Source organism: Musa acuminata, chromosome BXJ1-8 (genome assembly GCF_036884655.1).
Source record: "Musa acuminata AAA Group cultivar baxijiao chromosome BXJ1-8, Cavendish_Baxijiao_AAA, whole genome shotgun sequence".
NCBI classification, from domain to species: domain Eukaryota; kingdom Viridiplantae; phylum Streptophyta; class Magnoliopsida; order Zingiberales; family Musaceae; genus Musa; species Musa acuminata.
The window spans coordinates 11,253,386-11,277,879 of record NC_088334.1 but is presented as its reverse complement, the minus strand read 5'-3'; the positions used below and the strand labels follow the sequence as shown (position 1 = coordinate 11,277,879).

General features: G+C 37.2%; 3 protein-coding genes across 4 annotated transcripts; all 3 read right to left on the bottom strand.

Moving 5' to 3' along the window:
* Nucleotides 1-375: 375 nt before the first annotated feature.
* LOC135587519 (tobamovirus multiplication protein 3-like) lies at nt 376-6,131 on the bottom strand. Its single transcript, XM_065079042.1, has 11 exons — nt 5,785-6,131; nt 5,356-5,446; nt 5,197-5,249; nt 5,017-5,109; nt 4,864-4,935; nt 4,249-4,321; nt 4,118-4,163; nt 2,455-2,518; nt 2,320-2,373; nt 2,131-2,208; nt 376-780 (listed from the first exon to the last, which is right to left on the bottom strand). Exons 1-11 carry the CDS (start codon nt 5,929-5,931, stop codon nt 688-690), a joined length of 864 nt encoding a protein of 287 aa, XP_064935114.1. The 5' UTR covers nt 5,932-6,131; the 3' UTR covers nt 376-687.
* A 5,997-nt stretch (nt 6,132-12,128) lies between these two features.
* On the bottom strand, nt 12,129-16,358 carry LOC135587516 (uncharacterized). 2 transcript variants are annotated; one of them, XM_065079036.1, is made up of 6 exons: nt 16,200-16,358; nt 15,303-15,360; nt 14,725-14,823; nt 14,491-14,584; nt 13,850-14,027; nt 12,129-12,498 (listed from the first exon to the last, which is right to left on the bottom strand). In XM_065079036.1, the coding sequence occupies exons 3-6, from the start codon at nt 14,806-14,808 to the stop codon at nt 12,435-12,437; spliced, it is 420 nt and encodes a 139-aa protein (XP_064935108.1). In that variant the 5' UTR covers nt 14,809-14,823; nt 15,303-15,360; nt 16,200-16,358; the 3' UTR covers nt 12,129-12,434. The 2 variants fall into 2 exon arrangements, with proteins under 2 accessions (XP_064935108.1, XP_064935109.1); XM_065079037.1 differs by lacking the exon at nt 15,303-15,360 and having other exon boundaries at nt 12,297-12,498; nt 16,200-16,340.
* Nucleotides 16,359-17,696: 1,338 nt separating this feature from the next.
* On the bottom strand, nt 17,697-21,525 carry LOC103994469 (RAN GTPase-activating protein 2-like). Its single transcript, XM_009414808.3, has 2 exons — nt 21,390-21,525; nt 17,697-19,570 (listed from the first exon to the last, which is right to left on the bottom strand). The coding sequence occupies exon 2, from the start codon at nt 19,552-19,554 to the stop codon at nt 17,917-17,919; it is 1,638 nt and encodes a 545-aa protein (XP_009413083.2). The 5' UTR covers nt 19,555-19,570; nt 21,390-21,525; the 3' UTR covers nt 17,697-17,916.
* Nucleotides 21,526-24,494: the final 2,969 nt, after the last annotated feature.

Sequence of the window (24,494 nt, the reverse complement as noted above, 5' to 3'; positions counted from 1 at the left end):
ATATATATATTCCAGTAATCAAAAGTAACTAACCTTCAACACCTTGTGAACAAGGACTGGTGGTTGTTGAGAGAGAGAGAGAGAGAGAGAGGTCTAAAAGATGATACCTTGTAGCTGCCTTCTCATCAAAGGAGCTCTCAGAATTCTCCACTGTGACATCTCAACATTTCCACCCAGAGGTATGCACCATTTCATGGATACAGTTGATCTTTCTTCCTCTTGGTCTTTGTTTACAATTATTCAGCCATAATGCATCCTTAAACAGCTCGACAAATTGGTACATAGTAGTATTCAGTATAGCAGTCCAGAGCTGATTGTGAATTCAGCACACCAGTATATATATATATATTCCAGGCAAAACGTAAACGTAGACTGTGAGCAAACATTGCATGAGATTTCAAGCATCTATGTGTGATTGATTCACTGACACAAACCAAAAACCACACCCCCCCAAACCTTAATCTGCAATTAATTTCACAAAGAGGAATATCAACTGAACTGGCATGCCACAATTTACATATCTACAGTCTCCACATGTACATAACACTCACTCCAGAAACCAGTCTCTCCACCACCATCCAACAACATTATGGCATCTTTACATCCTTCATTCTTTTTCTCCTTGAGGGAGGATACACTTGGCGATCCTATGATCTGGACTCTTCGACTAAACAACCAAAACCCTGACTAATGAATGGGATGATATTGAGTGATTCCACGTCTTGGAGGTAGCTTCCTTAGGATAAAAAGAACGAGAGATGAGGGTATAATTTCCACTAGCTGCACATCAAATAGAGGAGTCAAACACATGAATAAAGTACATAGAAAGTTCAAGCAACCCGTTGTGAATGCATGTCTCAAAAATAAAAGGATGAAAAACTAGAATGTAACCACAAAACAAACTTCAGTACAAAACTTTAAAGCTTTAATTGGTTCATGCAGGTTTTCAACAACTGAAATTTGAGGAACTGACTATTTTATTTTTAAAAATATATAGTTTATTCACTTGCAGGTTAGCCGGGTTTCACATAGCCCATTTGTTCAACTAGTGACAGACACTCCAACCAAGTTAATTTTAGCCCTTTTGTTAAACAAGCAGCCTAATCCCATCAAGCCTTGGGTCTTGTCAACTATTTTACGACTATAGTTATGTGCTTGCCACCTTTGTAAGAATTCAAATCTTGGTGCAGAAGTAATTTACATAATGGTTCGGAGCCAAGTAGGCAATAAAGACCCCGAGACCAACGAACCTCAACTCAAGTGGTTTAAGTGCCACTTTTTGTACTGCAGTGAACAATATATTATGAGGCTAAACCAAGGTGAGTAGACCATAATTTTTTTCCCTTAATATTTTCATAAATCAATGTACTAAACCTTAGGTGGATGAAGTGCGATGTCTCAAGTAGAAAGTTGGCAAATATAAAATCAGACTAAACCAAGGAGGATACACCATATTTTCATAAAATTATACAAAAAATATATTTGTTAACAAATAGAATAGTGTCGGTTATATAGGAGGAATAACAAACTGTGTGGGGCATTCTTGTGGTTAACAACAGTTCACTAATGAATAAGCACCTTTAATTCTCTACTTCGTCAGAGAATAATAAATAGTTTGAGCCTCCTTTTATTATCTAGAAACTTCTAGAACTGCAGGCTTAATAAAGTTATAGAGCATAGATCCATGTACAACTATGATTTTCATGATTATCCAGTCCTAGTTCTGGTTTTCAGTCATACCTTGCTTTTGTTGGCTATTATCATTTTTTCCCAGTTTTAGAACTTATTAGATGAGTTCTATAAAGCTCAATCACTACTCGAATGGTCAAAAGCATGAAACAGATATGTCTAAGACTTGCCAACATGAGTGATATGTTAATCTTCAACACAATAAGAAACAGTCAGTTGGATATTTAATCATATCATTATGAAGAAATGAACAGAAGGTCGATGTGACTTCTGTTCAACGGATGAAGTGTCTCAGCTTAAACCAGAGCTTTAAAATAATTTAGAAAAATAAACACTGATACGACACCTGTAAATGTAAAACAATAATCAGAATGTTACCAACCAAAGCTCATTATTTGTAGAGCCTACTTCTATAACTGCAACAAAAAGACAAGTTCATACCAGGTAGTAAAGGAAGTTCAAAATAGGATGGTTGAGAACATCAAGGTCTGCAGCTTTGTCAAATGCATTAAAGCACATCTGTGAATCAGAAAATAATTTAATGCAAACCATTATTCAAAAATCGCTTGATTCGTCGAATGGGTTAGGAACAGAGAATAGCAGTAACTGCACTACAGGAATCAAACTTACCATTATGCATCTCACTAAAAAGCAGGAGAAACATATAGTTGCTACATAACCAACCTACAAAAGCAATAAGTCAGCCAGAAGAAACTACAGACACCAAAGAGCTCTACCGTTCAATATAGACAATTTTAGATATACCTCCTGTAACTTTTTCCGTCTCCCTCTTGATTCAACAGGGAAGCGTTGCAACATCAGAAAAAGCCTATAAGTATCAACAAATAAAACTAGTTAAAAGCTGTAACCGAGTAGAAATATAAAAATGTGGAACACATGTGGTCAAATCAAACCATCAAAAGGCTAGTAGTTATAGACCCTAAGAAGCATGCTAAATTGTCAGTCATCCAAAGAGGACAGAATCCTCCTTCCTAAATGGTAAATGTGCATTAAAAAAGAATGGGTAATCCCACAGTTCGCATAAAAAAAGTCAAATTCTAGTATCTGCATTAAAATCTCATTAGACTGGTATGTACCATCTATAAGGTCTGATATGCTTTGATAGAACAATAAATAACCAAAAAATCACTTAACCCCACTGAGAGGTGCAGTTGATGCATTGGTATATCAGCTATGGTGCTCAGACAAATCAATTCACCCATCATACCCATGTCAACATGACATGACATGTGTGCCAGTGTCCGATATGCAGAACAATCAGAGAAAGTCAACCACAAAACAACTAGACTTAAAGTCCAGACTCAATTGACTGTGGTCAGTTTAAACAGAACCAGGCATATCACCAGCCATTGCTGCCATGGGAAGGCATGCTGCCCACTGTTTCTCACCAATGCAGTGCATGCAATCACCCATCATTGCTGCTGATGCTACAAGAAAGATATGGAAGGAGATAAAGCAAAGTCAGTCAAGGATTCCACGAGTCCTTAGGTTCAGTAGAAGTTTGTTGGCATCCTCGACTGTCCTGTTAATATAAAAAAAGTAAAATGTAAAACAGATGAGAGGGAGGGAAAGGAAAAAGGAGAAGAGAAGAGAAGAGAAAAAGAGAGAAGAAAGAATAAAAAGTGACGAGGAGAAAAATAAGAGACGAAAAATCATCATTATTGTAAACTGATTTAATTTTCTTAAATTTATTTCAGGCTTTATGATAATCTTAAGAATAACTAAATACATCTTTTACAAATACAAAGTTTCTTTAAGTATATTTACATGTTTAGATAATTATATGTCACCTAGTGTCATCGTACATGAATTTTATATTTGACCGCTTCTCAACCGTAACAGAATCATGTCAAAACACTAAAATTCATATTGCAACCAGCAATGATAACCGGGTTCACAGAACATAGCGTACGTATATTATGTCAAACGAGTATATTATAGTCAAATTACCATGGTATTTGAAATTATGACACAAATGCAAGGATCCATATAACTCAATTTTAGTACTATGATAGCCAGCTTCAACAGTTCTTTGGACTACATGGTTCAGACATCCAAAGCACATCCTGTAAGCTCATCGGCAGAAATGGATAGACAGTGCTCGTCTTATCTGGACTGCATCTGCAGCCAATCATTATCGCCAATAGCTTGAGAGCATACTGAGGAACTTGAAACATTCAGCAACAACAAAACTAGAAGTAACCAGTTCGCTTCTCATATTATAAAGAAGACAATAATAAAAGCTAATCATAAGCAACATACTTTAGGTTAAAGTTACACAAGTCACCAACCAGAACTCATTCATAATCCAACACGAGTATTGGCAGTGACAGAATTACAGAATGATGCTGAAAGACATTCAGACCAAATGGATGATATGATGAAGTACATGACTAAAAGCTATTACCTCCCTCCATAAAGGAGAAACCCAAGGGCAGCAAAGAATGAGACACCTGTTAATACAAATTTGCTCAGTTTTCCGCTAGCATAAGCTGCATTAACCAAAAAGATAAACCAACCCAGGTATTTAAACTGTACCTGCAAAAAACAACTTCGACAATACAAGCACAGGCTGAATGGGCTTCCACCAGAAAAGCAACCACAAAGCTATCTGTAAGAATTTTTGGTTAGGTAAGTGAAGAATTACATGTCAGACCAATTGTACAGGATTGTCTTCTTATCCAAAGAATGATGCACAGAAAAGGACATTGAAAAGACTTGTGAACTGTATAAGGTGAAAATCCCGACAAAATAAGCAGAGACAAGCCAAAGAGAAGGAACAAATGTAATAAGAAAAAGTAACTTCAGTTTACTAATAACCAGAGTTAAAAAAACAAAAAAAAAAAGGAGAAATCTAGCAGAGTTTGAATGAAGTTAATGAAGGCACGATAATCTTTCCCACTAGGTTTATCTCTCATCTTTCCATTATTCTCTCATCATTTGCTTAATAGGGAGCTTAGGAGAGAGCTTGTGGCTAACCAATTCTATAAAACATGATCTAAGAGTAGAAGAATATCTAAAATACAAAACCATGATGGCTATTTTATTCGTCCCAACTTCTATTTGTAATTCTCTTTCAACCACAGATCTACTATAATACAAGAAAAAGAGGCAGACAAGATCACCTAATCCAGGGTGCAATATCAAAATTACCTGTATGGAATAGATGACAGAGTTAATTGCATAAAAAGTTGGCCGGAGTCTATCAGTCGATACTGCACGTGCCTGTGACATTTTTATGCAGTAAAAATAAACTGATAAGCATCAGAACCATTTGAATAAGCGAGGAAAACCCTCCCAACAAACCTGATAATATATCTCAGCCCAGAAGAGCACCAAAAGTGCATAAGTTGTGAAGAACGCAAGGCTGGGAAAATCAAGAAGAACATGTTGAAGCACCTGAAAGGGAGCAACAGTGCGCTAATTGCTACAGAAGCCTGAAGCTGTACGCTCAAAACCAGCAAAAGAATGAAGTCAAACAAAAACCTCGGGCCTTATGCGTTGGACACTCCTGCGAAATGTAAAGACAGCTGATCTCACTGCAATCGAACACCAAAGCAACATGAGCAGAAGATCATAATGCGCGAAGGCTCCACTGGTGCTACCAGATGCGTGGAAATCAAATGGAGAGGGATCCGTGCATACCACCATTTACCAAGAAATTCAAGAAATGGAAGACCTTTTGCGTCGTCCAACCGTACTCTGGAACCCTACATTCGATCCTAATCAGTTGAATCTGCAAAGTTTGATCTTTTAGTCCAGTTTTCACAACTCCAACCATCTACTCTGTAAATCATAAAGAAATCAATACTTCTTCCCCCCAAAAAAGATGTAAGATTTCAAACCTTTTTCCCACCAAAAAAACCCTCAAATATTCGAACAATTTTAAGAAAACCTAATAACCTCAGAAACAAGAAAACAATCTTTTTCCCTTTCCTTGCGTCTTTTGAAACACAAAACTTTCTAGTCGAAAGAAACACCAGGGCGCGGCAATGAGATCAACGACAGAATCCAAAAAAAAAGGAAGGAATTAGACGGGGGGAGAGAGAGAGAGAGAAACGGTTGGAAGATTACGAGGGCGACGGCAGCGACGAGGCCATAGAGCAAGGCGAGGATATGGAAGATCCAGTCCTGCCACAGGGCAGAGTTGTTAACCTCGTCCCACCAGTTGGAGGCGCTGCTGACCACGACTGCCGTCACCTTCGGCACGGATGGGGCCATCGGACTCGTTCCTCGGGTCTCACCCAGGGATAGGGTTCAGAACGCCGCGAATCAAGGGTGAGGGGTCAATGGATCGGCAGCGCCCGGGGTCCGGAGATGAGAGACCGGGAGGATCTCGAAGGCGGAGCGAGATGGTAGAGACGATGCGGGCAATCTAAGAAGGACGGGAAACCGAAAGGGGAAACCGCCGAATGCTCCCAAATTAATCTCGAGACAGCGGACCCAAATTACAGGACGGGTCTACCCGCACGCATACCTCTATATCGAACGTTGTGGAGCCCACAAAGAACATCCAACCATTAGAAGGGGGGTATCAATCGAGCAACGATCCGACACCCAACGATTATGGATTCTTGGCACGTGTTGTTGCAAGGCAGGAACAGCTTGGCTTCGGTGGCCTCCGCTCCACGCTTGGAATCGCGTGCGGGCTAAAGAAATCGGAGGTCGGCATGTTACAGGTCGGGTCGTTCGGTCCATCCGACCCGTTTAAATCGGGTTCGGGTATCTCGAACAAACACAAGCAGAGAGAGACGGGAGGAGACCAAAGTAGGAGAATGCCATTCATGAAACATATATTAATTCTCCGACTTGGCATTCCATCAAGCATCATTATTCATGAACTTAGTTAGCTATTTGATCCAAAATTCTATCCACTGTCACTGTAGCAATTTTTTTTTCTGACACTGATGTTGAGATCAAATCTCAGATCTGCAAACATGCTGCAGAAGATTTCTAACTATAGAACGCCACTTCTAAGATGCCACTTTTAAGACACCACGATATATGGGATCTATTGGGTCCAGTGCTTTTGGACAATTAGGTCATTTGAATTTAAATCATTAATTAAAAGATAAAAAAAAAGGGCAGCGACCGATAGGGTGCAGCGAGAGCGCACGCAGTGAATGCTGCCGGTGCAGAACGAGAGGAAACCAGAAAGAGGAGATAAAAAAATTAGGATTTTGAGTTTTATGCTCGATGGATTAAGTTTTATCAATTTTGATCTAAATTTTATGCAGAAAATCTTTGCAACAAGCTCTATAATCCTAATGGTGTTGATATGAAGTTTACTTTCTCTAAGGTAATTTCCTGTTATACCTATTTTGTGAGACCTAAAATTCTTTTACGATGAAATCTATGTGATGAAGATATGTTATTCTTGAGCTAAGATATATGATCTTAATATTATTATAATTCTTTTGTTATTTTAGAGAAGACTTATCGTAAACCTATCATCATTACTATTGATAGTGAAAGTTTGAGGTGGACTATAGTTACATAATTTTTCCCGCATTGAGTTTTTCATGTTAAAAATTTGGTCTCACTGTGTGATTCATTTATTGCTCTACTATTTATGCGGTTGATATTTACATTTTGATATCAAGTTGGTAGAGGAACCCATTTTGATACACAAAGAGGGAAAAAAATTATTTCACTTTAACATGTTTTTTCTAACAAGTGATATCAAAGCAATAGATTATTTGGTACTAGTTTTTCTTGTGTGATTGAAATGGAGCAGTCAGATGGTATGATTAAATTACACTCATCAAATTATTCCACTTAGAAGCGTATTATGGAAGATTTACTCTATTGTAAAGATTTGTATAAGCCTATCAAGGTTAAAGATAAACATTCTACTATGGACGATGAAGAATGAGAAGTTCAACATAGAAAAGCTATTGCTAATATTAGAAGATGGATGAATATAAACTTGCATGAGCATATTTCTGATGAAATCAAAATTGATGTTGTTTGGCAAAGGTTAGAAAATCTCTTTGCAAAAAAGATAATGGGAAATAGAATTTCTCTCCTCAGAAGGCTTGTAAATTTGAAGTATAAAGATGGTGATAATATTATTGAGCACATAAACCTATTTCAGAATCTTGCAAATAAGCTAGTTGCTATGAAAATGAATATAGATGATGAGATGCAAGAATTATTATTTCTCAGCTCTTTACCAAAAAGTTAAGAAACGTATGTGGTGACAATTTGTAACTCCATGCCTAAGGGGACTCTAACTATAGATATAGTTAAAAAAAATTTGCTAAATAAAGATGTCAAAAGGAAAGAATAGGGTGAATCTTCTTCTGGGGCATTTGTTACTAAATAACAAAAAAGGCAAGGAAGAAGTCATAGTAGAAATCCACATGGTTATAGAGGAAGATCCAAGTCTAGAAGAGATATCAAATGTTTCCACTATAATAGGTCAGGTCACATGAATAAAGAGTGTAGGTTTTGAAAACGAGAACAGAATGAAAGGAAGAAAAATGAAAAAGAGACAAATACGCTAAAGATGATATCATTATTGTTTGTGATGACGGTTGTGTCAGTCTTGTAGCTCATGATAGTAATTGAGTGATTGACTCTGGTACTTCATTTTATGTCACTTTTCATGATAATTTCTTCATATCTTACACTATTGGTGATTTTGGTAATGTTAGAATGGGAAACAGTGGTACGTCGAAGATTATGGGTATTGGAGACATTTACTTGAAGACCAATATTGTGAGCAAATTGATACTCAAAGATGTTAGGCATATTTCAGATATTCGTCTTAACTTGATATCTACTAGCAAATTTGATTATAGCAAACTTGATGATGAGAGATTTATATATTATTTTAGTGAAAGTAAATGGAAACTCACTAAAGGTTCTCTAATTGTAGCAAGAAGAAAGAAGTTTAACTCTTTTTATGTCATGGAAGCTAAGCTACACAAAGGAGAGATTAATGCAATTCAGAAATGTGAAAGTATAGAAGTTTGACACAAGAGACTTGGTCATATTAGCGAAAAAGGACTTCAAACTCTTGCTAGAAAGCAATTCTTACTAGAGTTGCAAGGTACATCTCTTGAATCTTATGATCATTACTTAGCTGAAAAAACACATAGAGTTGATTTCATATATATCCATAATATAGAAAATCAGATGTTATTGATTTAGTTCATACTGATGTTTGTACTATGCAAATTAGAACGCTTGGAGATGCTCTTTATTTTGTTACTTTTATTTATGATCATTCTAGAAAAAATTGAGCTTTTGCTTTGAAATCTAAAGAATAGGTACTCAATGTTTTCAAAGAGTTTCATGTCAGTGTTGAAAGAAAAACTAGCAGAAAGCTAAAGTGTGTTCGATAAGATAATGGTAGCGAATACATGGGTTCTTTTGAGAATTATTGCAGGTTTCATGGTATTAGAATTAAGAAAATAGTTTCCAAAACTCCTTAGCAGAATAGTGTGGCAAAAAGGATGAATAGAACCATTGAAGAAATGATTAAGTGTATGCTTTCCCATACCAAGTTACCTAAGTCATTTTGAGGGGAGGTTATGAGAACTATAGTTGACCTGATAAATCTTTCTCCATCGGTTCCTCTGAAAGGTGATGTTTTAGAGAGAGTATGGAAAGGAAAATATATATCTTATAATCATTTGAGAGTCTTTGGGTGTAAAGCATTTGTTCATATTCCCAAAGATGAAAGGTTCAAGCTTGATAATAAAGCAAAAACATATATCTTCTTAGGATATGATCATGAAGAGTTTGGGTAGATTATGAGATCCAGTGAACAAGAAGATTATTAGAAGCAGAGATGTTATATTTCTTGAAGACCAATTGTTTGATGATGGTGATAATGTTGATAAGCCAAAAACTTTTGTTTATATTCCTTGGAGTTTGAGTCCAGTTCCTTCACTTGTAGTTCATGATGATCATGGGGAATATAAATAAGAAGATTATGGTAAGAATGTCAGTGATGAGACTCCTACAATTGATGATGTTGAACCAACTAAATAAGCACCTCTACCACTAGTTGAGATTTCATTGAGAAGATCCACTAGAGAGCGACAACCATCTATTAGATATCCTCCACATGAGTATGTTATGCTTATTGACGGGGGAGAGTTAGAAACTTACCAAGAAGCTATTCTATATAAGTATAAGAATGAGTGGGTTAAAGCCATGCAAGAAGAGATGAGATCTTTGCTTAAGAATCACACCTATAACTTGGTATAAAAAGAAGAAAGCTCTCAAGAATAAGTGGGTTTACAAATTGAAGATTGAAAATAATAGCTCACAACAAAGATATAAGGCATGACTAGTTGTGAAAAGATTCAATCAGAAGAAATATATTGACTTTGAAGAAATATTTTCTCCTATGGTGAAAATGTCCTCTATCCGTGTTGTTCTTGGTTTAGCTACCCGCTTAAATTTAGAAGTTAAGCAATTTGATGTGAAAACAACATTTCTTCATGGTGACTTAGAAGAAGAAATTTACATGGTGCAACTAGAAGATTTCAAAGTTAAGGGAAAAGAAAATTTGATGTGCAAGCTTAGGAAAAGCTTATATGGACTCAAAGAGGCACCTAGACAGTGGTATAAGAAGTTTAATTCTTTTATGATAAGCCAAGGGTATAATAGAACCATATCTGATCATTGTGTATTTATGAAGAAATTTTTAGATGATGATTTTATTATTCTACTATTATATGTTGATGATATGCCGATTGTTGGTCATGATGCTGGTAAAATTGAAAAGCTTAAAAGAGAGTTAAGTAAGTCTTTTGCCATAAAAACTTAGGATCAGTGAAACAAATACTTGGCATGAAAAATTTTTGTGAAAGGAAGAAAAGAAAGATTTGACTATCTTAGGAGACCTACATTGAAAAGGTTTTTGAAAGATTCAACATGAGTAAAGCTAAAGCAATTTGTTCTCCACTTGTAGGTCATTTCAAGCTTAGTTCGAAATAATGTCCTACAAGTGAAAAAGAAAAAGAAGAAATATCTAGAGTGTCTTATTCATCTGCAGTAGGTAGTTTGATGTATGTTATAGTTTATATTAGGTCAGATATAGCTCATGTAGTTAAAGTTGTTAGTCGATTTATCTCTAATTCTGGTATGGAACATTGGACAATAGTGAAATGAATATTAAGATATCTAAGAGGTACTTCCAGGTTGTGTTTATGTTTTGGCAGTGATGAACATGTGTTATATAGTAGGTGATACTAATTCCAAGAAGTCCACTTCGGGTTCTTGATGACATTTGCAGGGGAGCAGTCTCTTGGCAGTCTAAGTTACAGCATTGTGTTGCTCTATTAACCATGAAGCCTGCAAGGAAGCTTTATGGGTGAAAAAATTTCTTCAGGAATTGAGCTTGAAACATGAAGCATATACTGTTTACTGTGATAGTCAGAGCGTCATTCACCTCTCCAAGAATTCAATATATCATTCTAAATCCAAGCATATTGATGTGAGATGGCACTAGATTCGTGATATACTTGAGATAAAAGAATTACACTTGGAAGAGGTGCGTACCAATGAGAATGAATCAGATATGTTGATAAAGTCTTTGCCTAAGGAAAAACTTGAAGTATGAAGGCGAAGAGCGGGCTTAATATAGCCCATCATATGAGTTGGAGGGGAAGAATTGTTGGGTCCAACCCATATGTGGGCAGACAATTAGGTCTTTTGAGCTCAAATCATTAATTAAAAGGCAAAAGAAGAGGGCAGCGAGCTTGCGTAGCAAGTGGTGATGGCGTACAACGAGAGGAAAGAAGAGAGAGAGAGAGAGAGGAGATAGAAAAATTAGGATTTTGAGTTTTCTACTCGACAATTAAGGGTTAAGCTTTGTCAGTTTTGGCCCAAATTTTATGCAGAGAATCCTTACAGCAAGCTCTACAATATTAACGGTGTTGATATGAAATTTACCCTCTCTGAGGTACTTCTCTACTATACCCATTTTGTAAGACATCAAATTTTCTTATGATTAGATTCATCTATGTGATTAATATATGTTATTCTTGAGCCAAGATATATAATCTTGATATTATTGTGATCCTCTTGTTATTTTAGAGAAGACTTATTGTAAACCTGTTATCATTATTATTGATAGTGGAAGTTTTAGGTGGACTATGGTCCGTAGTTTTTCTTGCATTGGGTTTTTCACGTTAAAAATTTGGTCTCAGTGTATGATTCATTTATTGCTTAACTGTTTATGCTGCTCTAGTTGATATTCATATTTTGATATCAAGTTGGTACTTTGATGAAAAACTCATTTTGATACACAAAGAGAGAAAAAATTATTCCACTTTTACATGTTTTTCCTATTAGGATCTCCACAACTGCTAAGATACTGCTGACAAATTTCCAAGATAGTGAAGAAAAAAAACGGTTAAATTCCTCATAGACTCACAAAAAGGAAGATAAAGAAGTCAAAGGCATGAAGTTCTGCACAACAATTATTTGCTTCAAATTGCAAGATCTCAAAGCTGATATTTAGAAAAGAAAGCTAAACTAAAAACAGCCAGGCAGAGCTTTGCAGATTATAATGCCTCCACAACCACCTGCTCATCGATCACATACCCAGAAATCGGGTTTTATATGCGGTATTGTTGTGCTTCTCGTTTTCTGGATCCTCCACTCGTAGTATCTACGAGGGTTCTTTCCACCAAAAAAAAAGAAAGAAAAAGAAAATAATCAAAGCTGACCTTATCGGCCAACCAAATTTTAGGAAGTAATTAAGCTCCTCTCAGGTAGATAGCAAGTGTGAAATATATGAGAATGATTGTACCCATGCTAGACCTGTGAACAATACGCAAGCATTAGTCATGTTCATTATCCTAAGATGATGCTTTCAGCTCTCAAAAAATTAAGCTAGGATGAACAACAAGCATCAATCGATCAAGTTTTTAACGTGACAAAGAGTCAGAAGTACAAAAACACTTTTTTTTTCTCATGTGGGTGGACTCGACATGTCTGGTAGATGTTACAATCAACTTTTTTTTTTTTGTGCCTCATAGCAGTTATAATTTGATTTGAACTCAGCAGTTAGTTCGAGATCTCTGCAAGCATACAAGAGCTAATAAGAACAGAGGATCAATGAAAGAACCAACCATCAGGACAACCCTCCTCCGTTAGGACATATGTTATGAGAGAAAAAATAGATTTCAACTGAAAAGGAAATGCAACCATATTCTAGTATCGATTCAATTTCCAAAACAAAGGGGCAGAGTATCAATTTGCACTCATATACTTTCCTAATTTTGCCCTTCTATGAAAAATAGATGCAATGACAGAATACTGAAATGACCAAACAGGGAATATGCAGATGTCAAATATAGAATAAATATGATATGATTTGGTAATAAGACTATGAAGAAATATCTTTTATGCATGCAAAGAGTATCCTTAGCCGACATGCTTTTGAGGCATCGGTGTTCCACATATCATCAAAAGCATTTTGCATATGGTCTGCACCCCAAGATCTAATTTATGTTAAACTCCGGGCCAACCGGATAGCTCCGTGTTGAGAGAAGCTCTACAAGCTTAATGGCAGTTATGAATATGTCATGAAATACCAAGTTAATATCACCTTTCCTTGACCCGTGTTTGTTTGGCTTAACTGTAGAAAGCTCTGATGCTAATGAATAGGCAACGATCATATAATAATTTCTAATCTCTTACAAGTGCAGGAAGTTCTCAATCAGCAAGAGACAATTAAATATTAGCCATAAAGGACTAATTATACTCTTTCCTTTCTCCATCCTTTATTACACTTTCGCTTATTTCAGATCAAAATTTTTCTAGTTCTAAAAACCCAAAAATTGTTGGCCATGATACTGCAGGCAAGTCACAGTAAAACTATAGCCACATTTTAAGTGCAATTGCAGAGGTAGGCTAAAATGCAGATTCCAGACTAGAGAAACTTCCACAACTAGAGAAGCTTCCACTATCTTCACCAGTCATAAAACTTCCAACTGCGGCAGTATATGCTCAATTATGGAACAAATAACTAGCCATTAATCATGATGATGGGAATTGGAAAGAATTAAAAATCGAAGGAATGTACACGTTGAATTAGTGATGGTCTTGTGACAACTCCAAATTGACCAATTATTATCTTAGTGAAACAAGATTATTACATAACACTTACATTGATGCAAAGAGGAGAAGTATCTTTTTTGGGTTGATGGCTGTGAAGCGATTTAACTTCCTAGTCCTTCCATCTCCAGCATCTGAGAGATTAGAGACATTTGCCACAGCTGGAAGTCCTACATGAGACTTGTTGGTAATCGGTTGTTGCTTCAACTGTTCGGATTGGGAATAGAGTACTGTACGGGAGGAAATCAACAAGATCAGATCCAGGACACCATCACTCGATGTGGCAATGCATATTATCGGCTACTGTGACTACATACCAGACATGCATAAAACAAGAAGCAAATTCAAGATCAAATGCTGAAGTAAACTAAATCAGCAACTTTGGCAGACAAGATGGCATGTTCGGCACGAACTAACAATGATACAGTCAAGGTCAACTGATGCATTTCAAGATTGTCAGCAAGGTTTTAGAAGGGCTAAATTCTAGGATGCACTTGAATTTTATGACAGTGTATAATTTCTGTATCTTATAAAGTAGATGAAATACCATATGCAACACAAAAGCAAAAAAAAGAAGAGGGAGAAAGGAAGCTAAATCATCATATGGCTACACATTTATCCTAACAGCATGTGCAATATCTCCTGATCAATTACTCTCTAAAAGCAGCTTTTTCAGTCATACGCATCTTATACCTTTAACCACAAGCTTTTTGGTGGCCTCATCTGCCTCTTGCTCCTCACCATTTCGCCTGTCCATTCTGCATGAACCTTTACGAGATAGAGCTTTCTGTTTCGAAGATAAGAACCAAACATCAGATATCAAGATAACCAACAAAGGCGCTATAAAATCCTAACTATTACAGGGATGTCAAAAAATTGCTTCCACAGTAATTTGGAATTGTCAGACAAATCATATAGATGACTCACTGTCACTTTTGGACTTCCAGAGCAATTGTCTGATGGTTGAGTTAGGCTCTCAATATCTACAACCACATTTCCCACTTTATCCATAACTGTAGTTCGGCTCTGCAATTCATTAGACCGTAAAATCTTAAGAAAGATACAAACTTATAGTTAAGAAATATGACCCTTAACAATACTGAAATGACAAACTGGTGGGAACCATGATCGACAAGGATTTTTATTTTGCAAGTAACCCCTGTCAGATAAGACTCACTATTGGCTGGATCCTGCAAGAATCAATGACCCGGAAATATGTATCACATATCAGAGTAATGCTACTGTATCCTAAATCCTTTGTTCGAGTCCTCTATGAATATACCATAGTTCAGAACATATACATCACACCAAGTCCGATCAGTTTTCCTTCTCTGCTTACCTACCAACAGCATTTAACTCTAAATTACCTTCTTTCCACTTTAGCCACAAAATGGACCTAAACACCGGCTTCTCAATGCCAAATTCAACTGACTCAAAATTATGCTAAAAATGTATTTCTTTCCTATAATTTAGAATAATTGGGAAGCTGAAGCATTAAGACATACAGAGAGACACTTCACTCATCTCCATTGGGACTTGTCCTGTTTCAGCTAATACTAGTATCTGCAAACATGCATCCAGAGAGTAAATGCTCAATCAAATAGGTCTCTAAAACTATCAAAAATTAAATAGACTAATCAAAAATAATAATTACTCATGATTCTAATGCGTGGAGTATTTCTCACAGTACAGCTATAGACAAAACTAGTCTAGAAAGAGCAGGATCAAAGGGCTCAATAACGAATATAAGTAGCGAATTGTTCTTTTCTCTAAGGAATCAAGTCATGTATCTAAAAATTAACATAATATTCGGCAAAGAAAGAAATCTGCAATTACATTAAAATTTTACAATATCGTCGCAGAACTTTATTATTACTCTCATACAGTGTGTACGGCCGCAAATTCTCCAACCTCGATCTTTTTTTTTTTGTGTCAAAAGCCTACTTCAAAAACAATTTTTTATTCGATTCTTCGAAAACTAAAGCATCTCCCAAAAAGGAAAAAGGAAGAAACAAAAACGGAAGTTGTAGAAACTCATGCGTTTAATATATTTCGACAAGAGAAGGAAAAGGAAGCGAAGCGAATGTTACAATGTGTAGAGAAAGCTAAAAGAAGCATTTGCAGTAGCCTCAAAAATAGACCAAAATATCACGAAAGTAGTTCTAACTGTTCCAAGATGGAAATTTTATTAGGCAGAGGGACAAACAAATCCTGAAATTTCTTTCAAGATCAATGATGGAAGAGATCAAGAGACGACAGGAGGAAATAGAAGGGTACGTCTACAAACAGAAATGTTCGAGCCATTCTCCTACTAGTGTCAGAGGCGAGAAAAAAAAGCACACAAATTTCGGAACAAGATGCGAAAAAAGGGAGAGAGAGAGAGAGAGAAGGAAGAGTCTAACCGTTGGGGAGTGTTCCCCCTCTTTCTCTAAGAAGACTATAGCTTGTTTACGTTTCCCGATGCTCTCGTTTGGCTATAGACCTGCAAACATTTGGAAGAGACAGAGAGAGCTAACTCTGTGGATGACCAACCAGTGTCTAGCGTGTCAGCTCTCTCTCTCTCTCTCTCTCTCTCTCTCTGTGTGGATGACCAACCAGTGTTGGTGATGCTGTAAATGTTAGGGACGCTTGGCAATGGCAAGGGGCCAAAATCCCACACAATAATGCCCGAGAAGAAGAAGAGAGAAGGTAATCTTTTTACTCATCCGGAGTGAAAAGTAAAGCCAAGAAGAGCCGTCGACATGTTAGAACAATGATTCTCTCGTCCAAATGTTCCGCGATCCAATCGAGAGCAGGAAAACTATTCCTGAAAGCACTATATCTCTAAATTTCATCATCCCCACTGATCAACTACTATCTTGGTAGGAGGGAATCTGGAGTTCCTAATCTGTTTCTTTGGCCAATTTTGCCTCACCTCGTGAGTATTATTGTACGATCTCACGGGCGTCACTCGACAACAAAGATTAGTGAAACGAAACTCCATCAGCCTCGTCTGCCTATGTTTCATCCTCTTCGATTAGCTTCATAAATCTGAATAGAGTTTTGGCGTCCCGTGGGTCGTGTAATGCTGGCCACCAGCTGCATTCATGTACTACAGTAGAGTTGGGGGAAGTCTATTTCTCGATCCAATTGGATACTGCATCATTTACCCTTGGATACTGTTTCCTAATGGCTCCAACTCAATGATTCCAGATCGGATATAAATCCCTAACGCTCGATCCAATGTCTCTTTGAAAAAGGTGGGGTGTTTTTATTGGTGCTGTTTATTTATCGTCACAGACTGTGATGGACGGCCCAGAAACCCACAACGCACGATTAGTAAGTAGATTGTCGTGATTCTCGCGTACAACGTGATCCCGACAAAATCCACCGGGTGGAAATCCAGCGGTCGGTCGGTCTGCTGGATCCACGAACCCGCCGGTCAAAGTTTTCTCCAGAGGTATGTCGTTCCCCCTGGACACTGCAACCAGCCACAGTTTTGTACAAGTCATCCACCGAGTATAAGGACGATCTAAGGTAACTAAATCATACAGATAAAGATGTATCCCTACAAATTAATTTCCAGTATAAACAATTCTCGTAAATAAACATAATCAAATAAACCCTCGCCCTTTCACGTCTGGCTGTCATGGGTGACCAGACCGTCCCCAAATTCACGTGCACCGCATAAGTGTTGGACCCATCAATAGATCCTGACGTCGCCGTCCAAGGCGGATCACGTGGTCAACGATGGACCAACATCACAAATAAAGTGGATCATAGTTTGAAGAAGCTATCAGTTTTCTCAAACAACCTAATCAGAATTTGAAGAAGGCTAACACGGATCAACCACAATGTGTTCAAATTAGCTCATCTTAAGTCTTAGGAAAAGCACTGCACGGATAACAATGGGGGGGATCGACTACATGAAACATGACATAAATCATTAAGCCAGTGCAGTACAGACCATCAACTTCGGCAGTTAATACAAGACATGGAGAAGTCGAGCCAATGTTACCTGCATCGTCTACCTCGTACGAGGGAAGGTTGCTGAGCTCTAACAACAGGCCTTGCTCAAGAGGTAACATCAACAGTTAACAAGAGTGTATTTTGCACCTCATGCATCATACAGTTCGTCTCCTAGTCCTGCTCAACTTTGAGATGCTGAAGTCCTGACTCCAATTCACCTTCTTCCTCTTCGGTAGCACCTTCTCTCTCTCCTTCGTCTTCGTCCTCTTCACCTTCCCTTTCGACATCATTCTCATCCAATGGTCCAAGCACGTCCACAGAATTCTTGCCATTCTTTAGTATTTCCTTCACCTCATCGATGCCTTCATCGGAAATGGCATTGCCATTAATGTTTAGCAGCTTGAAATCAGGCTTGTTTGACACTGTCTGAGCCAAGCATCTTGCTCCTACCCTCTGTATCAGGTTGGTGCTCAGATCAAGTTCTCTGAGCTGTGTATGACCCTCTTCCAATGCTTTGCCAATGAGAACAGCACCCTGATCCTTCAGCTCATTCTCAGACAAGATCAGCATCCTGAGTGACTTCTTGATGGCAACACACCCTGCCAGTGCAGGGGCAGCTTTTGCTGTGATATCATTTCCAGTAATGTCCAAGCCTTCTAGAGAAGGAGCAGATTGTTTCAGGGCATTAGCGATGGCAATGGCCCCCTCATCTTCTAGATTTAGGTAGCTAAGGTAGATTTCTTTAACGTGAACAAGCTTTTCAAGTGTCTGGCTCAGGGCTATCCCAGCATCAACACCAAATATATTATCACGGAGATCAATCCTCTTCAAACGAGTGCAGCTCTCCAATGCCTTGGCCAACTCAATTCCACCCACAGAGCCCACCCTGGTCGATGAGCATCTGAAGTCCTCCAGCAGAGGAGAACGTTTGAGGACCTCAGAAATAGCAATAGCACCCTCATCTCCTGTCATATTGTTATGGAAATGCAGGATCTTAAGCTTGTCAGTCGATGGAATTAACTCACACACAGCTTTGGCAGCCTCCTCAGATATTCCATCATTCATTAAGTAAAGCTCCTCTAAGCTCTTCTGTGATCTTAAAAGTGCCTCGAATGCCCGGACACCCTTCTCACCTAGGGCATTGTCGGACAGGTTCAGATATCTGAGAACACTGCCTTCCAAGGCTGATGAAAATATCCTCATCACTTCAAGAGCTTCTTCCTCTGGTCTTCCTGCGATAAAATCTGATAGATTTACTTCAGCCAGCTGCTCCTTGAGAGAGGCCAGAATAGGCCCTGCAACATGAGCTGCATCGATACCGAAGCTTCTGTTGCTGAGGCATATCTTTCTGAATGAGTTTCCTTGCTCAGTTAGTGGGCTAAGAAGTTTTCTGGCCTCCTCAGCATCAATAAATGCCCTAGTACCCCCTGAAATATCAAACACAACTTCAGCAGATTTAACAGGTCTATCAACCGCTGCCATTTCACCATCTTTGGGTTTAGGGCCTTTTTTAAGCACTTCCAACATCAGCTTGCTGGTTTGTTTAGCATAGAATTGAACTGCAGAACTTCCAACACCATCAGGCTCTTTTTCAAAATGTTTACTGGCAGCAACAAAGCATTCATCCTCGATTCGCTTAGCATTCTCATGAGCCTCTTCTTTGCTCAACAGGCCGTACTTCCTGGAGAAGATCGATTCCGAGGAGAGATTCTGGGTCATATTTTCCACAAGCATCGTTCTTGTGCTTGAACTGGGCGGCCATAATTTGATCGTGAATGGATGAGGATCAAATTCTTGAGAACCATCCATATCGAAATCCGAACTTCTGTTTTACAACATGTGAAAAGAAGTGGCAAAATGGCAGATGTTTATGTCTATGAAAAAGATGTTCGATTGATAGGATGTAAAAAGGAACATTCCAGCATGAATCATCAGAACAGAAAAAGTGAATCAAAGCCAAAAAGACAAGCAACAAAGTGTCCTACACAGATAAGACAAGTAACACAAGCAACAAAGCACAGAAAGCATAGAGTTCCCATTTGAGACCATATGAACAAAACCAAACACTGCACTTGGGCATATACAAGAACGAAGGTATGCATAGTGCCACAGAATCCAAAGAGGTCTAGAATGCTGATAAATCTTCATAAATGGTACTTGTAACTACAGGTTTTGTCCACTAGATATGCTATGGCAAAAATCTTTGTTTTCTCCACAAAGATATCAGATTGTTTAAAACAAATTGAAATATGCAAAAGTAAGGAACAAAATGCTTTTTCCTAATAATTTTGACCAAAAGAAATTTAAGCCCTAGAAGTGCCCTTCATGTAGACCAAAAAGAAAAGAAATACAACAATAACAATAATAAAACCATAACGTCCCAAATGGTCTTTTACTGCCATTGAACTATGTGGAAAATCGTATCATTGATTAAATTAAAATTTCTAAATCTTTATTTTGTGTTTCTAGAAGCATCCATTTACGTCTCGTTCTATCTCTTCTCTTATCAAACCAATAGTAGTAATTGTTTCAATTCTGCTGACTACAACATCTACAAGTCTCCTTGATACATGTTTATAACATTTTAAACGATTATCTTTCATTTTTATATTATATCAAGTCTATATATAATTTTTCATTAATGAAAATATTTCTTTTATTATCATTTTTAGTAACTCCACAAATTCACAAAAAAAAAAGAAGAGATTGAACCGGTAAAACCTTTTCACAATCCCGGTACCGCTACAGTGCTACAATATTATACTGTATTATTATGATGTATCGCTCGGTCCGTCTTGCTACAGTAATATAGTGATATATTGTAATACTGTTATAGTATGAAAAAAATATAAAAATACTCGGTACATTAGAGTGTACCGTTCGATCCGCCCTGATGTATTATTCAGTACACTGGTACCATACCGTATCGAGCCCGAGTCAAAATGCTGGTACGATACGGTAAGACGAACCTTGCTACTAACTATTTCCTTTACAAAGTTAAATCCTCCCAGCGTATTCATCTCTACGTTGTCCACCAGAAGTGAACATGTCATGGATTACACTATTAAAGACCTAAAACAGCCAAATTAAGTAGAAAGTCGGCTTCTTTGCACTCCAGCAGTCGACTAATGAAAACCCACAACCCATCTATCAATACAACCATGGTAACATTGATGTTGCTCGAGAAGAGATGGATGTCGTTCTATGAAGTTCATTACTTTCACCATGTATTGGTAGATCAGTGACGCAGACTCGACAACCCTATAAAGCTTGTTTTAACAATAAACGGGGATTAAAAAGTTCATTACTTTCACCATCTATGTGCGGTGATGAGAAAAGAAAGGAACCCTTCACATGAACCAGAAAAACAGAACAAGGTCGCCGATGCAAGAATCAAGCTTCACCCATAAGTTCAAACAAAAGCAGATCATAAAAAAACCATCCAATCCAAAGGATAGCAACGGCAAACAATATTCCTAAAGCTTCCTTCTGGTCCTAATCAACGATAAGAACATGCACTGCTTATCTTTACATACAATAACCAGATACGCATCAAAGCATCCTCCGAAGAGCAGACAACGTCGATTCAAGAAACCCTACGAAGCGAAAGATCCACAAGAGACGAGGGCCACGAAGAGGCGTACCAGGGTTCAGATGCAACGCCACCGGAGAGAGAGAAAGAGAAATGAAATGGGGTTAAAATAGAGGGAAGAGGAAATATTGAAGCCCTAACCCTTGCACCCTACTAGAAAAGAAGAGGTAAACGTGGGAAAGAAAGAGCCGACCCGGCCCCCATTTTGGAATCTGGACGTTAAATGAACCGTATTCCGAACCGGGTTTATTGCTTTAACGGATGCGGAAACGGAGGATCTGGTCCACTGATCCTCCATCAATGCATTGGACCGGTCCAATTAGGCCGTTGTGATTTGCGATCCGAACCGACGGCTCTTTTTGCCCGGGAGTCGTTCTTTTGAAATGGTTTTGAATTCTGGTGTATCCATTTTGCCTCCAAGAAAGGGGTGCGGATTCAGTTTACGATGCACAGCACGCAACAGTGCGTTCCAACGATCAACGTGCAGGATACAGTGGGACCCACGATGAGTTTATGATCTAATGCTCAGGGAATGGCTGGTTTGAGTGACTCGAGTTCCGCCTGGTTCACTGAACGTACTGCAAATTAACTTGTGATCTTTAGTTCTCTAAACGTCAAAATTGAGTCTTTAGATTTTCTCCACAATCACACATTTTCATGTCACAATATTCGTTTAGACGAGTAGATGTTTGGGAGGAGACTTTATAATAGTTAAAGAGTTTTGTGCATGTTATAGTCAATGCTGAACTTAACCTAAAATGATAAAATTAAATTAATCTTTATTCGTTTTTCAAGTATAATCGCATATATATATAGGAGGGAAAGAAAGTTCAAATAGTCGAAATAGAATTTTATATAAATAAAATATTCATGTCTCATATCTCTTATTTTGTTTCTAATAGATAATTTTTCCTTGTTTTATTGCTTACGACTTTCTCTAAATAAAATAGTCGAAAAAAATCCCTCCCCAACTGTGTTTCATTGCATACGACTTTCTTAAGAAAAAAAAAGAGAAGAAAGTATGGGAATTTTGACTACTCAATTGATTCAACCACTATACTACTTATACTATACTACTTATACGAGCATTTTAGAATTAGAATTCGTGAATATTTTTTTTCTCTTGATCTCTATATCTATAGATCATTTATATTATATCTTCTATTTTTATTATATCATTTTATGCCTAATTTATTATAAATTTTTTATCAAGTCATTGATATGGATAATATCCAAATACCAAATACGTTCTCTATATGATCCATGTAAATAAAAAGAAGTTATTTTGGGGAAGATCAAAGAAAGAACTTGCTCTTCTTCCTTAAAGAATTCTTCTAATAATCCTAAACTTAATCTTTGCAAAAAAAACTACGTACTTTTATGTTTACAAGCCAAAGTTTTAGCACACGAAAGTCGAAATATATACTTCATTTGATATAAACTCTATTTTTTTAAGAATCCTGAGAAAGATTTCTATATATCCGACCAAATCGATTAATAATATCACAATATGAGAAATCGATCTAAATCGGCTTACTAATAGGATGCCCGAATACAATACAAAATTTAGCTTTAGACGATGATCAGCAAGAGGAATAATTGGGACTATGGTATCCAATTTCTTAGTAAAAATATCTATTATAAATGAATTCTCTAGCATTTGATTCCTTACCATGAAGAATTTATTAGTACACTTAGAAAGATAATCCAAAAAATAGAAATAATAGTTTGATAATTAGTTTATATGGATCATGTATGGTTGAGACAAAAAATAATAATAATATTGTCAGAAATTTAGAAAGTGGCATTTTCATTTCTTCATAGTACCCCCTTGAACCCATAATCGCTTTTCCTTGATATCAAACATAGTGCATAAAAGGATCCTTGAAGACCAATAAAGTCTTTTGAAAAAAAAATTTGACACACTACAAGATGTCTATTTTTTCATAAAAATGTTTGTTTAAGAAAGTATTAGGATCGAAAATGGTACTAAGAGGGAGGGGTGAATTAGTGCTTTCATAAAATTGCATCGATTTAAAAACTTCATTCGCTCAAACCCGTATTGAAAATATATTTAACTTAAAATGCAAGTAAGAGTAGTAAACAATTAAATTAATTAGTAATGGCAATGAAAAGTAGAACAAAAATACATACTAAATTTATAGTAGTTCGGTCGTCACAACCTATGTCCACTCCTGATTCCTCTTCTGTCGAGGCTATTGACATTCACTAACGATCTTCGTTCAATGAACGAAAATCAACTACCTTCTTTATAATTCTTTTTTATTTTTAGAAGCTCAAGAGAGAACCTTTACACCTCTCTTTTTTATACTAAGAGCTCACTCCTCCCTTAGAAAGACTTATCTATAAACACTAGGAGAAAGAGACTCTACACTTAAAAAGAGATTATAACTCTTTTTTCATAAGGATTCTTTACCCATTTTCACTCTTTTTCTACTTACCCTAGTAGGAAGTAATGAAGTATTTATAGACCCCAAATGACTTTAAAAAATAGAGCTAAAATTTAAAACCCTAGAATTTTAAGGTACTAGCGATATCACTGTCTATGTTAGGTAGTACCACCGTCTGTAACATTGACACTAGGTGGTACTACCGTCTAACATAGTCTATGAGACTATGTTAGGGCGGTATCACTGCCTAACATTGGCGATACAAATAGGAAAATTTAGGGGGCGACATCACATGCGCAACGGAAGAACATAAATCAAAATCTCTAAATTTTTCAAAAATATGTTTGTCGTCATACGAAGATTGGTGCGCAAAATCTACGAAACTTAAAACTATATATATTAAAGATTATGTTACATAGGAAGATTATATATCCTTAAATCCTATAGATCTCTAGGAGAGGATGAATAAGGTCCAAGTGTCCTCATCTCTAGCGGTGATCCATACAATAGGACTGCGACGATGCTCCTCAAAACTCTAGGCATACTATCTGAGGAGAAGGGGAGGTAAATAGGAGATGACAACCTAAAGAGGCTATAGCCTATGAATCATTGGTTTCCTCCTATTTATAGAGATCCCCTATCAACATAACATGAATGGATCCTACCTTATTCGGTATTGGATCTCCATCCAACTACCCAAAACTTTTAGATTAGTGAATCTTTATCCAATAATTTCTTATTAGCTC

Bases quoted from the DNA above. Each gene is read 5' to 3' on its own strand.
- LOC135587519 (XM_065079042.1), bottom strand. From the start codon at position 5,931: ATGGCCCCATCCGTGCCGAAGGTGACGGCAGTCGTGGTCAGCAGCGCC. The intron at 5,110-5,196 runs GTTTTTGTTTGA...GCTCCCTTTCAG, and splicing joins TCCAACGCATAAGGCCCGAG to GTGCTTCAACATGTTCTTCT. The intron at 2,374-2,454 runs GTATATCTAAAA...TTGCTTTTGTAG, and splicing joins GACGGAAAAAGTTACAGGAG to GTTGGTTATGTAGCAACTAT.
- LOC135587516 (XM_065079036.1), bottom strand. From the start codon at position 14,808: ATGGATAAAGTGGGAAATGTGGTTGTAGATATTGAGAGCCTAACTCAA. The intron at 14,585-14,724 runs GTGAGTCATCTA...TCTTCGAAACAG, and splicing joins CTGGAAGTCCAAAAGTGACA to AAAGCTCTATCTCGTAAAGG. The intron at 12,499-13,849 runs GTAAGTGTTATG...TATTGTTCACAG, and splicing joins CTTCTCCTCTTTGCATCAAT to GTCTAGCATGGGTACAATCA.
- LOC103994469 (XM_009414808.3), bottom strand. From the start codon at position 19,554: ATGGATGGTTCTCAAGAATTTGATCCTCATCCATTCACGATCAAATTA.